Consider the following 15,327-nt stretch of genomic DNA (forward strand, 5'->3'; position numbering starts at 1 on the left):
TTTATTGCTGTGGCAACTAATTTTCTTAGTTTCATTGAAGCAGCAGCTCTTTCTTTTCAGAGTACAAGACTTAAGAGGCTTGTGAAACGAGGGCAGACATTGTATTGTAAAAATGAAGGATGTCGAGCAAAGTTTTCCACAGCACCTGGCTACATAGCTCACCAGAAAATATGTGGAGTCAAAGAGGAAGAGAGGGAAAAGTTCCCATGTGAGATATGTCACAAAGTTTACATGTCATTTCCAGGACTTCAATATCACATGAAGGTCAATCACACAGAGGTAAATATCGCATTGGCAGGGCTTAATATAATGGCCGGTCAACGGACAATGTCTGGACAAATGTTCTGTATGCCAGTCATTCTTGTTAAAAGTTGAATAGCAAAATTGTTGCCTTTAACAATCAGAATTTTAATCCTAGACTTTGGGGCTTAAAAAAGCAACACCTTTTAAATCATGGGAGGACTTATTTGTGGCTTTAAAAAACATTTGGAAATAAACTGGCATAAAACTACTCTGATGATATGCACCTCTAGTTAGCTTTTTACAAAATTTCTTTTTTGAAGAACAATTGTAAATATTTCCATTATTTTTAAATTGTCTTTTGTTCACTTTATTGTCACCCAGATTATTTTTTGTGATGCTCCTTATACTTTTATAGTCCCTGGTTTGAGAGACACTCCAAGTACACAATCATGCAACTTAAAATATCAGCCAGCACTTCTTGTGCCCAGATTGTTCTGAGTCTAGTCTAAAGTCTAAGACCATCATTTTTATGACCCCTTAATCTTTGTATGTATAAATTATATTATTAGTAATAACATATCTTATTTTGTTATCTAGACTGAGCCTGTTGAAAGCAGTGACCATCCAGAAGATAACAATGAGGTACAGTGAATATATATATTTTTTAATCGGGCGGGGCCTGGGCCCGATTCATAATCTGTGTCAGATTTTTTTGTTTTGTCCGTAAATCGATCCAGACCCACGCGGCCCAGCCGGCTCTTCTGTAACAGTCACGCAAGATTTAATATTTAATAGCAATCAGCCGATCACTCGCGTTTAACATGAACACTCTGCTCTCTGAAATGTATAATTTTGTTCCATTCCATATTTTACAAGAAGAGAGGTTTGAATATAATCACATAGCGAAAACAAAGACCGCTTGGACATGTCCAAGCTATTTAAAACTACCACTACGTCAGACCCATGTCACGCGATCTCTCGCTTGTAGCTATAAATAATCATTCACCTATTTTCTGTTTGAATACTCTGCGCTCTGTTTGTGTGAAATATTTATTGTTGCGTTACTCAAGCGTTCGGCTCGGAGCGAGTACAAGTCGAATAGTTTACCCAGAACGTGTTAAATATTGCAAAACGACGACTTATTTTCTGGATATCCCAATTTTTGTTTTGATCGAGTTTACGGTATTTTGAGAATCGAAACGTAAGTTGCAAGCTCAGCAAGAATGTGTCAAAGCACGGGATACACGTCATCGCGCCAGGGGAATTACCAAAAGCTTGTCGAAAGACGCTCAACGGAGAAACACAATGTGATGGCCTTAGTCTACTCTTCATTTTGACGTGATTTGGCTTTCTTTTAAATGAACTGGTTTGGGTTTATTTTATTGAACATTCGGAACAAAATAAATATTTGCATGCGTAAGCAGGCATTTTTCCGGCTAGGCATGTGGTTTTAAAAAGCAAAAGATGATGTGGTAAAGGAAATTCATGTCACCTTCACTCCGTGACTAACGCAAACACGACTTGTGTGTTTCTCAAGTGACTGCTTTTCGAAAGATTTTACTGTGCGGCGCCATGCCTTTAAGCCAAAGCACTGAAAGAGGTCAGGTGGTCAAACATTACCCGCACGATTATAATAAACTGCTTGCAGTTCTTGTTTATTTTTAATTATAACATAGCTAGCAGAGCCGCGCAATCAAATTCAGTATACGTAAGCGTGCTCAAAATCCCGATGGAGCACGCTGATGACGTAATCGACGAGTGAAAATTTCACTGAGTAAAGCTCATACGCTGTGTTTTGCGAAAGCGATGACATATTATCTTCGGAATATGAAAAGTGAATCCTTTCAATATTTTTCCAAGGATACGAGCTACGAGGTAAGCTGTTTCTTATTACGAGACGGAGAGCGAAAGAGAAAATAAATTCGATTTTGCCATCAAAGTTGTTTGTGTGCTTTCCTTCATTCAAACAACAACAACTAACGAGCGAGTCTCGAAGGACGAAAATCATTTTTTTCACGGCCCTAACGTGGAAGAATGGGCCAACCATGAATGACAACAGCTCGATGGCACTAAAAACCAGCTGCATGACGAAAGTTTTCGCGTTTTAAGCATTACACCAAAGCGTCTACGGCTCTGTTGTGATTTTGCCGCTCGGTACTTCATCGGGCGCTTCATTCAACTACCGTTTTCAAAAATAAATGTTTATTTACATCAATTACAAATAAAATCGGTCCACAAAAATACTTAAAACTAAGCATGGAACCGAATTCTTTGACTCTTTTAATCCTTGGAATCTGCTCGGCTGTTCGAGGTTGTTTTGTTTTAATTTTCTTCCACTCGGGAGTAAACATTTTAATTTTAATTCAGCGAAAACTAACCTCAGAATCAACAGCAGTATTTGCTGTTTTCGTCCTTTTTTCCTTAGCTCTGCCACCGTATAAACTTAGTCAATTTATCAGCCATTTGATACAAACTGCTCCAATCGTGTAAACTTGTACATGTGTAATTTATTACTCGACCGCTAAGTTTATGTTCTCACACTGCACACAATAAACACAGTTTTTTCCCCGCGGCCGGTTTTGATGCACAATTCCACCGGCAATGTTATAAAACAATTGGTTCATGCTTTTAGCTGTGCTCCATCGAGTTATGGAGCACTTGGGAAGTTTGGAGATCACTCAAGAAGCTAGAGTTGCCCTCGGCTATCGCCTCGGGCAACTCTTACGCTTCTCTCGTGCTCTCCAAACTTCCCGCGTGCTCCATAACTCGATGGAGCACGCTAAAGCATGAACCAATTGTTAAATATACCACTGACTGTATAAATTCTAACAAAAACCGTCGGTGGTGTCATAGTTTAGTTTTGAAATCATTTAGGGATGTTGCTTGTCACAGATTGGATGGCAAGCTGTTGTGCAATGCATCATCATTCCATCATCATTATCATCATCATTATCATCATCAACATCAACATCATCATTGTCATCAGTTATGCTATACAGGAAACTTTTCTTTAAATAATCAATGTGGGGTTGTGGAAGCATTAGAAGTTTGTTTACATCAACCAATGTACATCAATGATGCTTTACTGTCTAATCTTTGATGTCTCATGTTTCAACACACCCTAATGCCAGGAACAGGTCAAAGACATTACAATAATGAAATCGCAGAAGGGCTTGTATACCTGCCAACTTTTTCTGGGTCAAAGGCGTGAGATTTTTATCCCGAGAGTGCCAGGATTTCCGAAGACGATACGACAATATTCGAAGTTTCCGAAGATGTCCGAAGTATTCCGAAGACGTTCCGAACATATCCCGATCCCAGTGCGTGGACGTGTTTTGCTAAACACGACCTCGTTTACTCATTTTACATGGAGTTTTCGTTCCTCACATTGGTTTGTGTTTACATTTTATTGGAAAGTGTGTCGTTTGTGGTTGTAATAATTCACATTTTTCGACTAGGCGTGAGAAATTGGTTCTTAAGCGCGAGTTGGTGTGAGATCGAAGATTTCAACTCGCAGGCGTGAGACTCACGCCCAAGGCGTGAGAGTTGGCAGGTATAGGCTTGTTTAAGCTTATTAATAATATACAGATGGAGGCCTTAAAACACAGGGAAGGCCTTATAACTAAAGGGAGCTTTAAGTGATAGTGATTATAATACAGGATGAATGAGTATTGCAGTGGTTGACACTGTCTTTGTAACATAAGTGACAGCTTCTGTAGTACAGTCGAACCTCGATTATCTGGACCTCGATTATCCAGACCTCCTTCTCTGGTCCCAATTTTTTCATGAATATTAATTAGTCAAATTCAAGACCAGATATAACTAAGTTTTATGACCATTTAAACGTTTATTTCAAGGAGGTTTGCCTGTCAAAAAACATCGGAAAACCTCTGATGTGTAGTTTTCAATCGAACAACATTTAATACTTCGGCAGGCAACTTCCTTTTTCAGTTTCCACTAGCCATAAAAACATCCACAAATAAATTTGCTTTCTGTCTTTGCTTACTTGTATTATACTGAAGTTTACAAGGCAAAATGGCAAAATTCAGAATGTTTAAATCCTTAAATGAAGTGAAAAACATTGTGGCTCATTAATATTCATACTTTCGATTATCCAGACTCTCGATTATTCGGAGTATTTAGCCTAGTCCCAACAAGTCCGGATAATCAAGGTTCGACTGTACTGAGATTAGTTTTTCTTTGAAACTCTTGTTTATTAGGAAGATAATGAACCTGAAATACTGCCGAGTGGAAGAGCAAGAAGAAAGGCAGCCTCAAGGTACTAGACAATTGTAAAGTTCCCCTATTCCCAGCCAATCATTAATCAAATAGCAACATGAGTTGATCTCTCACAGGGGTAGTGAACCCACAATGTTTTCCATGGGCACAGGCAGGGCCCTCTACCACTGGAGAAGAACTTTTGCTAGAATAGTCGTTGAAGCAAGACTGTAGCCAGGCTTTTGAAACACAAATGAGGCAGGTTCTATATCTGCCTATACTGAAGGCACAAGCTGCCGGATGGGTCTGGGGCATGCCCCTGCCCCCTCCCCTCCCTGATATGCTATTTTGACTTAAACCCTTGAGTTCCCATTTGGAACATACCGTGAATCGAGCCGGCAACACTCGTAGGGGTGGGTGGGAGGGGAGGGGCAGGGAGGGGGGGGAACGCGAACGCCGGGAGGGACGAAACGAGCCACAAGCAACAGGCCCGAGACGACGAGAGGGGGGCAACCGGGGGGCACGGAGAGGGGGGGAACGGGGGGGCAGCGGGGGCAAACGGATTTTACGGTAGGTCGTCTACCAGAAATCTCCATCTTCCCCTGTCCTTGACCACTTTGGTTCCAACTCAACCCATGTTGTTTTAGGCCTTAATTGCCCTGGTTGAGAGACGGTTCTGCACTGTAGCTTTCATTTGGTTTCACTATGGTGTGTCATACGCAGTCTCTGTGGGCTGCCTTCCTGTCCCAGAACATGAGTTGATGAATTTACTTTCATTGACGTTTCTGTAGCGGTTACAGCTTTTATGGGGTGGGGTTACTGGCCCCACGCCCAACCCTCCTTCTTTACCCGGGCTTGGGACTGCTAGGTAACTGGTTGTGAGCCAATTCCCAGGTGGAGTTGATATGCTATTTTTAGCCTTTTTCAATTTCTCTATTCAAAGTTCCTTTGTGCTACAGAACATGCAAAATAGGACTGGCACTGGCCATTGTGATCCCTATTGATGCACAATTGGTGTCATCATCTTAGGTTATGCTGAATGGCATCTCATTGCAGGGCTATATCAAAAGTTCAGCAATTGGCAACAGACCAAGATCTTGAAGAAGTAGGACAAGCTAAAAAGAATGTAGTAAAGAAAGAAGTTCTAGAACAGCTGATCCTTAAGATCAAAGGCAGGATTATTTCCAAAGAACAAGAGGATCACTGGACTGAAGCTCTCAAGACAGGGTCAAAAATTGTTTGTCCATGTAAGGTAATGAAAACATGATAAAAGAGTACAGTGATGCTCTGCGCTATATTGAAATCTGTAGGACACTAGAGAATGAAGCAAGGATTTTGAACGTGGCTGATGTAGTGGGGTACAGGGTTCGCACAAGCCTTGAAAGCCCTTGATTCTCAAAATAAAAATTCAAGACCTTGAAAGTCCTTGAAATTGGTTTTCGGTCCTTGAAAGTCCTTGATTTTTTTATTGAAATTCAGAAGGCTTCAAGGCAATGAGAAGACCGCCAAAATAAGCGATTTTTTTAGTTCTTTGAACAGCAAGCACATCAACCGTTGACTTGGGGTAAATTTCATGAAAAAAGTCCTTGAAATTTCCAAGAAGGGTCCTGGAAAGTCCTTGAAAAGTCCTTGATTTTTTGGCCTGAAAAAGTTTACGACCCCGGGGGGTTTTTTGTTTTTTTTTGGGGCATTCCCCTTTGCCCTTTTTTTTTTTTTTTTTTTTTTTTTTAAAATGTTTTAAATTTTTAAAACCCCCGGTTTTTTTTTTTTTGTCGGGGGGGGGTGGAGGAGAAAACCCCCCCGCAAACAAATACGGGGGGCGAGCGTTTTTAAAAAAAAAAAAAACAAGAGTCAAATATCTCAAATTATTAAAAACTAGCAATGGTATATTGCAATTCCTGCATTTTGATTGGTTAACATGCAATGGTATATGAGCTCATATACCATTGACCACAAAATTAATATGGTAGCCGATACACGTCAATGAAAACAGCTGAGAAGCTTAAATATTACAATTCTGTGGGCGTTTTTAATAAAACAATTATTCCACCCACTCTTGTTGGATATAATATAGTTATAGCCAACTCAGCGCTACCGGCCTTGTTGGCTATCTACCATCTCATATGCAATGCATGCACGTGGAATAATTGTTAAGTATCAGCCCTATTAGTCTGGGGCTGTTACAGCCCAGTTAGAGAAGATTGCAATAAACTGACAGAGGTACATGTGCAGTGTGGAAAAAACGGGTTGATGTCTTAGGGTGCCCCATCCAGCAAGGGCCTAACAGTTCCCCCCACAAGTTATTGTTAATAAGAGTCAAGTCCCTTTTTACAAACACCTCCATAATGTAGACACTGTTATTTTATAAATAGTTCACTTGGTCCCAGAGATACCAGTTTTTGTCTAGTTTCTGTCTGTAATGCAGATGCTTGTCCATAGCCTGGGCATTCAGCTCTGAGTCTTTGGTGTTTGTACTGAAGATGTTGGACAGTGTATTTAAATCTTGGTCCTTTAAGACCTTTGGGAGATGTGGTGGCCTAATAATTAGTGCGCTGGACTCCAGATTGAGTGGTCCAGGGTTCAAGACCTGGCTGGGATCATTGTGTTGTGTTCTTAGGCAAGACACTTCACTCTTATGGTGCCTTTCTCCACCCAAGTCACAAGGTGCATAAATGGGTACTGGCAAAATTACTACGGGGGGGGGGGTGGGGGGTAACCCTTGCATGGCCTTGCTTCCCATCCAGGGTGGAGTACAATTGCTTGTAGTTGCTTGCTATGGAAACCTGGAAAAGCTCCAGCTCAATTGGCCACTAGGTTCAAACACACTTTACCATTTACCTTATTTAAGTAGATAACAAGATGGGAACTTGTCATGTCTTTTCTTGAAGGGTTGTTCGGAGACATTTCAGTCTGTTGCCAGCATCAAAACTCATTTGGAATCCTGCGAGAAAGCTTTCTCTTACAAGTGCCTGGCATGTGACAAAGTTTATCAATCCATAATGGTTATACACAATCATGTCAATTTTCGGCATGTGGCATACAAGGTAACTATTTCGTGGTTGCTGTTTTACTATTCTCTTTTGTTCTATGGGAAAAACTGATTTTTGTTGACAGTTTGGTTGGTGAACTTTTTTAACTGCCAAGCTTATTAATTGCTAAGACTGTCCCAAAATTCTCAGCAAGTTTTCATATTTGGAGTAACTTTTTTCTGTTCTAGCAACTTTTTGTTTCCTGGGCAGTTTCTAGACCGAAGATTTGCAAAGATTCTTATATTGTTGTTTGAAGGGCCATAAAGGAATGTTTCGATCATTTTTCGAACTTTCCTGAAGATAAACGAAGTTTCCCAAAGACTTCCACAGGGCTGCAAATATTTTTTTTTTTCACGTGAAAGGACATATGTCCTACTAAAACCCCATCTTGGTCGGACTAAATGAAATCTTTTTCGGACATCACCATAACAATTTAGGTTGAATTTTATCCCTTGTTGCCGTAAAATGATTTATGATCAAAAATTGTCTGGTCATCATGTCCGACTGTTATTTGCAGCCCTGCTTCCAATGACGTTTTGAAGATGTTTGAACTCACTCGCAAGATGCAGGAGATGGAAATCTTGACAAACCAATTTTACACTGTGCTGGTGATATTTTTGGCACCAAAAAGGGGGGGGGGGGGGTGCTGAGCCCACCAATGATGTTTGAATTCACGCACAAGATGCACGAGATGGAATATCTTGATAAACCAATTTTACACTGTGCTGGCGATATTGTTGGTTTGGCACCAAAACGGGGGGAGGGGGGCGTGAGCCCACCAAATTTTCGTTTGGGGGCTACAGCCCCCCCCCCCCCTGGCCCCCCTGTTCCGCCACCTTTGTGACATCATAACAAGTTGCCTTGTTCTAAACTATTCCATATGCAATACCTGACAGCCCAAGGGGAAGGACAAGTCCGACAGCAGTGATGCAGACTATAAAGTCGTCAGTTCTGGTGAAAGTGAGGAGGACAATGATGATGTGGAAATTGAGGAGATTGAAGAAAGTGGAAGTGATCTTAATGAAGAGTTGCAGGATTGCACAGAAGAAATCTGTGTTTGGGACAACAAAAGGAAAAGGTACAAAAAACCAGGAGGGGGTGGATCAGCCTCAAGCACTGTTCCAGTTACATTTGGACCTATCGGGACAAAAGAGTCAGAAGCCTACAGAAAAACAGAAGACTGGTAAATAGAAAGTTGATACTTATTATCATGTTACATGAACAGCAAGTGCATTTTGTACAGGTCATGGCAGTGATAATGTAATTATATTGAGATCATTTTCCATGTATGTGTTTAAATACGATTTACAACATTTGCAAGACAGAGGTAAGATCAGACATTGGATTACAAAGGTGCCTTTGGCGCCTGCTATCACTCCATTCATAATCTCACCATGCACACCCACCCTACCCATAAATATAAATACACATGGATGGGCATAACCATATTACAAGAGACTTCCCCCCCCCCTTCTCTTTTCAAAAAGTGATGTAGATTCTTTTCCCGACTAATTTTTGCATGAAGAACAGCGTGTTCGTAAATTTCACTGCACAAGCACTTGCTATAATTTTTATTTGTGTACCCTATTAGATAACTATGCCTTGGGAATCTGCAGCAGTATTTCCCACCACTTTCTATTAGATCTTGTTAGCGAAATTGTTCTCACTTTTGAGAGACTTGTACATTGGTTCTCCTTCTCAGTTATCTACTGTTACTTGCACATGTTGTGTGAAAGTACAATATTTTTGCATTAAAGTGAAGGGCGATACCTTAGGATTGACCACAAATGAGATTCATGCTCTTTATGATATTCATCAGAAAGTATCCTCATTGATAAAAGTTCACCAAGATACTCATAATTCTGTCAGGTATGGAGTAATAAGAAAATAACAGTCAAATAACTCAGGCATGATTTGTGTACTTTTCATTTTCCCTTGGTAGGCGAAAAAAAGAGCACAAGCACAGCGATCTGTTCCCTAACTTGAGACCCTCTGCCTCTTATTGGTCCCGCATCGACCCCAGGTAATTCACGTTAGTCACAAAAACATAAAGCAAGACATCATCTGGTTATAATGTAGAAAAAGCTTCTACTTTGATGTGTTAGTATCGCCTACCAACCAATTGTGGCGACATGGTTTCCCAAATAAGTTCCAGTAAGCTGAGGGAGTGATTCTAGTTCCAGTAAGCTGTAACGTCTTGCTTGTAGTGTATACTCTGCTCATAGCAAGGCAGACACAAAGCTGACTTAGTTCCTACAACTGAGTAGAATGGTGTGGTATGAATTGTCAATGGTTCATGAACTGGACACTTCTATTAGCTTTTATTAGGCTATGCTCGCACGAGAATACAAAGCTGGAATGAAAGCCACTTTTAGAGCCGTGCTTAGATAGTCATCTTGCAATGACTTAACAGTACTAAATAATCAGAATAATACCAAGGAATCCGCTTGGCACCAGCATATGTATAAGACAGCATCTGCGACTTACATAGAAACTCTTGAGTACAGAAGTATGACCTAACTACATAACCCTTCATTTTTCTCTTACTTTCCCTGTCCCCGCCTTTGTGCAATGTTGACTCAACACATTGTATTAGCACATGTTCACATTTTGCCTTTTCTTTGCAATTAAAAGGTGGAAAAGTGTGTTTACTAGTAGCTGCCATGATGCTTTTACATTTGCATTTCCCATGAGCTTCAGTTAGGCTTGGTGAGGATTGCAGATCCTACAAATATTAATATCTCTGATATTAAAACTAACTTGTCATTGCCCTCTTTTATGTTCAAAGTGAAATAGACCAGTACTTACCTGAAGGGACTACATCACCACAATTTGTAATAAGAAGAAAAGGAGACAACCAAGACAGTGAACATGATATTCAACTTCCATTGTTTGGTAGCACAGCCAAGGATGACAGTAAGCTATTTAGCTCTATTTCATAACATGCTTGTTTACCATTTTATTAAAGGCTAAGTCCATGCTTTGCGTCAAAAATGTTGTTTTGGATATAGTCTAAGGATTTAAGCTAAGAGCAATGAATCAAAATTTAATGCGAGTCCATTATCCCAGACTGTGGATGACAGGGTGGCGAAATGCTTAGCAAGTTGGATTTTAGATCTTGCTGTTTACGCTTCAGTACTAGCCATGGAAGGGCTTTTCATGTGTCGTGTTCTTGGTGAAAATACATACCGCCACCCAGGAATGTAAATGGATAGAGCAGACTGTTAGAATAGTCTGAGCAATTGCTGAGGCATAGCCTGTAGAAGAATGCTTGCCATTCAGTGGTATTTTTACTAGTATTCCTACTTATTTCTTTCTTTTTCTTTTTTTTGCCACACACAACTGCACAGCCAGACGCACATATATACACGACTGACAGACACAACACGCACCACCGACCCTAACTAATTTTAAAAATACTGTTATTCAATATAAGTCTAAAACTGAACGATCTTTCTGTAGAAACCAGGATGGGTATGTTCATATCCCACCCCTAACTTCTTATGTTTCCTGTGGTTACATTAAATATAACACACCAGGGCCCAGTTGTTCAAAAGGTGGATTGTGCTATGAAACAGATAAATCGCTATCCAGTGGATTAAGTAGTTTTTTTTATATCAGCACTTATCCACTACATGGCGAATGGTGATTTATCCAATGGATAGCTTTATCCACCCTTTGAACAACTGGGCCATCAAAAAAGTCTCAAAACTTGCAGCTGAAAAGTGACAATAGTGTAGTACTCAGCACAGTAACAACATGGTGTGGACGGAAGAGAACTTTGCTAAGTACTAAGTTACATTAAGGCAATTGATTGATGTGCTTCTTATTAGGTTCTGTATATGGTGATGTGACATTCAATGTTGGTGGACCAGTCTGGGCCATGGACTGGTGCCCTGTTCCAGGTACGTACCGATTGAAATTATTGCTCGGATATTTACACAGAATCATAATGGAATCATTTTGATTTGGGTTCTTTTCTCACCATTTAAATTTGTTAAATTCTGTCTATGAGCCACGTTGAAACCATGATGTGTTAGGCTGAGATAACCCAAAGCCGGGAGCGAGTGACTGATGGAACACGAAAGAATGTGAATAAATTAAAAGTGGTCACTCATTTGGGCGCCTTGCTGAAAAGTGAAGTTTCTAGGAAGGTGATGTAAAATTGGAAAAGTAAAAAATTCATTGAAATAAAAAAAAGAAACATAAAATGAAACGTTTTGTTTCACAAAAGACCTTAGAGGCGTAGGTTCGTATTGTCTAAAAGAGGATGCAAACCTTATAATTATTAGTGACATTAACTCCGAAGGATGGGCACGTCAACACTTAAAACCTTGAAGTGCAGTGCTAGTTATTTACATATTGAGCCCTGGAGTTTTCATGGAGGAAAAGTCCTTTTGGAAATTTCGAAAGTTGACGAAAAAATGTCAACGAGTCAGGAATTCTTACCACGGGTATCCAGGGGTAGATGATGAAAACTTTCCTTAGAGTTCTTTGCTCAAATTTCTAAGCGCCTTTGCGTGTATTTCAAGCTCTATTTACCCAATCACTGTGCTTTGGGTGCCGTGGATATCTTCATTATTTAGGGCTTGTTTTTTTTAAAGTGATACTTTTTTTGTGAATGGTGTAATGCTGAGAAGTGGGGGAAAGTAGTCCAATCCTCATCAAGTGAGTTTTACGGCGTTTCTGTTATCAATCATTAGGAGTTTGGGTTAGGGTCTAAGTATAGGGGGCGCTTTTTAAGTTGTCTTGGAACCTAAACAAAAACACATTAGAAAAACAATGCTCGGGCGCTTATATCAAAAACACATTAAAAGGTGGCTGCTTATTGGGAGAAAGGTCCTAAATCGATATTTTTTCCCAATACGTTAAATTACTCTTTGTTTGCACTGTAGATTCTAACAATAAAGAAGAACAGTTTCTGGCCATCAGTACAAACAGATCTTGGGATGAGGTAAGTTGAATAGCGTTCTGCAGTAGTGTTTTTTACCTCCTGGCTGGAGGTAAAGGTATTTGAGTTTGGCTCTCGAAAAAAACATGATGCATATTCCAAAATATCGCAAGTGGAACTGTGCTAACGGCTTATCAATGTATTTCGTGTAACATACACGTTGATTTATTGCATTCATAATCGTTATTTGTTTAACATCAGCCGTAACACATTCAATCGTCCATGTCTTGTTAGGTAACTAAGGTACACAAGTGTGCCTCTGGTAAAGGGCTTATACAAATCTGGAGTGTTGGCCAGTTGAAAGCGGACTCGGCAAGGTGGGAACTTGTCATATTTTACTTTCTTAGTCTTAAACTACAGTGAAGTATTAAAGCAACATATGCTCTCAAATATAATTTCTTTTATGCTGCAGATTTGGAGTGTTATGTCTTTCCATTCCGTATGAATCTGACCAAAATCATGTTGCTTACATGTAAAGCGAAATAAACAACTTTTCTCCGTTATATATTGTCATTGCTATAATCTACGCAAAATCATTCCAATTTGTTGTTTTCAGAGTTAATGGTGAGTAGAATTTATAAGGCTTGAGGATGGTGTCCATCTGTGATGGTACTACAGTAAAAACCGGCGATATAAGCACTACTAGGTTTTTTCAAGTGTACGCCTAAACAGGTTCTTATATAATTGGATTTAGTGTGAAATTAGGACTAGGTTCTTAATTAGCGTCTTAACCTTTGTTCAAGAAATGAAAGTACGAATTTTGGTCATTTTGGACTCTCTGGTCTTTATTGTGCATAACAGTATTCGTGGAGGTTCGGTAAGCAAACTGCTATACTATTTCAATCTGATTCTGTTAAAATAACCTATATTGTAACCTTCACTATATTTCCCAGTAAATCTTGTATACAATAGTTTTAATTATATTGGTAAGGAGGACAAGTTTTATGTAACTATGCTGTAGCTATAATGTGTACATACTCGTGATTATAAATATATTCCCGCTTTGAGGTCGTACGATTTTTTAATATCGTATATTTTTGACAAGATTATTTTTTTCTTTTTTGAAAATAAGAACCTATTTTAGAATTTTAGCCTAAAATGGTTCTTATGTGAAGGGTGTAAAAATGAATTTTGTAACAGGTTCTTAAATGATGTTCTTCTACGCGGGTTTTTAGTACTTGACACAAAAGGACTCTTACAACCAAATGAAAATGTGTTGCTTATCTGTTGAGGATGCTAAAATCCATACAAAACTTTTGTTCGATGTTGGACTTAAGATATAAAAATATGTTGATAGTTAGGCAAGAATAGATGATTGATGAAGCCTTTTCATAAAAGCATGAAAAGGCTTCATCAATCATCTATTCTTGCCTAACTATTCACCATAGTAGCAAATCAAATTTAGTTTTCGGATTACCGCAGGAAATGTTTTGTTCCTTCATTAGTTCAGGGTCAACACCAACATTGTCACTTGGCATTGCACACAACTATGGTGCCATATGGGACATCAGCTGGTGCCCATCAGGGACATGGGAGCCTGCTTCTAGCAAGGCAAACAAAGTAGGTGGTAAAACATCAAACTACGGAAGAAGCTTCTATTAAGGTCATTGCCCTGTATTGTATTGCGCATCCCTACTGCGCAGAATTTTACGCGCATAAACAAAAGTGGCGGCTTTTTTCTATGCGGCTTAGTCTGCGAGAGAAGTAAATTGTCGCTTTCTCGTAAACGAGTAAACTGGTGACCTATCATTTTTTTCTCATATTTTGGGTGTAGCGATCAAATTCTTTCTGTAAAATGAAAACAAATCAATTCTTGTGTTGTGAAAAATAAATTATCGCTAGAAAACGTGTACTTTACTAGTACTAGTAGAGGAAGCTTGTATAGGAACTATATGGAATATACAAAGTCTTCCTGCTCCTAAACGAATCTGGTGACCCCCCTTTTTTATTTCAAAATTTAAGTTCCCTTAAAGTGATAAACCAGTAGGCGAAGTTTGGATTAAAAAATTATGTTCAGTTCTATTTCAGGGCAATGAAGCCTCTATTAAAACACACTTTAATAACAACAATCCTGTGAATTCATATGGACATTTTGTGAAGAAGCTAAATTGCCTTGGTCTTGCCACAATCTGTCGTGTGACAACTGGACCATCTTGATAACAAAAAAAATGTCTTTTTTAATTCAGTTAAGTTTTATAGTTAAGGATGAATAGTTTAAAGGATAACTTACCTGGTCGATCTACTCATCCTGTTTCAGAGCACTATTGTCGTACATTTTTTGTGGAGTGGGAATATGCAATCGAAATGACTTTTTGCTAGATATTTATTAATAACCCAAGTAAACAGACGAAGTTTCGCAGTGCCATTAATTATGGGATTGGAAACCCAATGTTAAAATTTTTCTGTTTTTTTTTTTTTTTTTTTTTGTGTGTGTGTGTGTGCACTGCGAAGTATACATTTGTCTGTGAGGCCGCTTAAAAGTCGGCAGAAAAATGTAGAAAAAAAAAAGATGACAAACAAAAATCAAAGCTATATTTTACCCGTCAGGTGTTCAGTTGTGTAGGTTAAACATGCAACGCATGCGTGTGATCTACACTGCCTAAAAAGTATCCGCTTAGAAAGAGGTGTTGATAAGCAGAGCTTTGACTGTATAATATAGAAAATCTAACTAAATGTACCTTTTTTAGGAAGATGGTCTTCCACGTCTCGGTGTAATGGCTATAGCGTGTAGTGATGGCTGTGTTCGTATTTTGAGGTACACTTCTTTCTCTCTTTTTTTTAAAACGGGAACATTGAAACTGTATTGAACAGATGCTTGCTAATTATTTTATTTTGCAGGGTTTTTTTATAAAAGTCGTCACAAAAGTTATTGTACTTTTTATACTT

At 39.1% G+C, this 15,327-nt stretch overlaps 1 protein-coding gene across 2 annotated transcripts in view; it reads left to right on the top strand.

Moving 5' to 3' along the window:
- LOC144666216 (uncharacterized) overlaps positions 1 to 15,327 on the top strand; it is a 32,760-nt gene that overhangs the window by 7,918 nt on the left and 9,515 nt on the right. For both annotated transcript variants that reach the window (XM_078527611.1, XM_078527612.1), the window contains exons 6-18: positions 61 to 279; positions 841 to 885; positions 4,464 to 4,522; positions 5,518 to 5,713; positions 7,350 to 7,505; positions 8,387 to 8,673; positions 9,433 to 9,513; positions 10,279 to 10,406; positions 11,324 to 11,395; positions 12,386 to 12,444; positions 12,676 to 12,758; positions 13,887 to 14,001; positions 15,129 to 15,196. In XM_078527611.1, coding sequence (XP_078383737.1) covers positions 61 to 279; positions 841 to 885; positions 4,464 to 4,522; positions 5,518 to 5,713; positions 7,350 to 7,505; positions 8,387 to 8,673; positions 9,433 to 9,513; positions 10,279 to 10,406; positions 11,324 to 11,395; positions 12,386 to 12,444; positions 12,676 to 12,758; positions 13,887 to 14,001; positions 15,129 to 15,196 — 1,568 coding nt within the window. The remainder of the gene's footprint in view (positions 1 to 60; positions 280 to 840; positions 886 to 4,463; positions 4,523 to 5,517; positions 5,714 to 7,349; positions 7,506 to 8,386; positions 8,674 to 9,432; positions 9,514 to 10,278; positions 10,407 to 11,323; positions 11,396 to 12,385; positions 12,445 to 12,675; positions 12,759 to 13,886; positions 14,002 to 15,128; positions 15,197 to 15,327) is intronic.

This window comes from Oculina patagonica, chromosome 9 (genome assembly GCF_052425735.1).
Source record: "Oculina patagonica isolate OP01 chromosome 9, crgOcupat, whole genome shotgun sequence".
Taxonomy (NCBI): Eukaryota; Metazoa; Cnidaria; class Anthozoa; order Scleractinia; family Oculinidae; genus Oculina; species Oculina patagonica.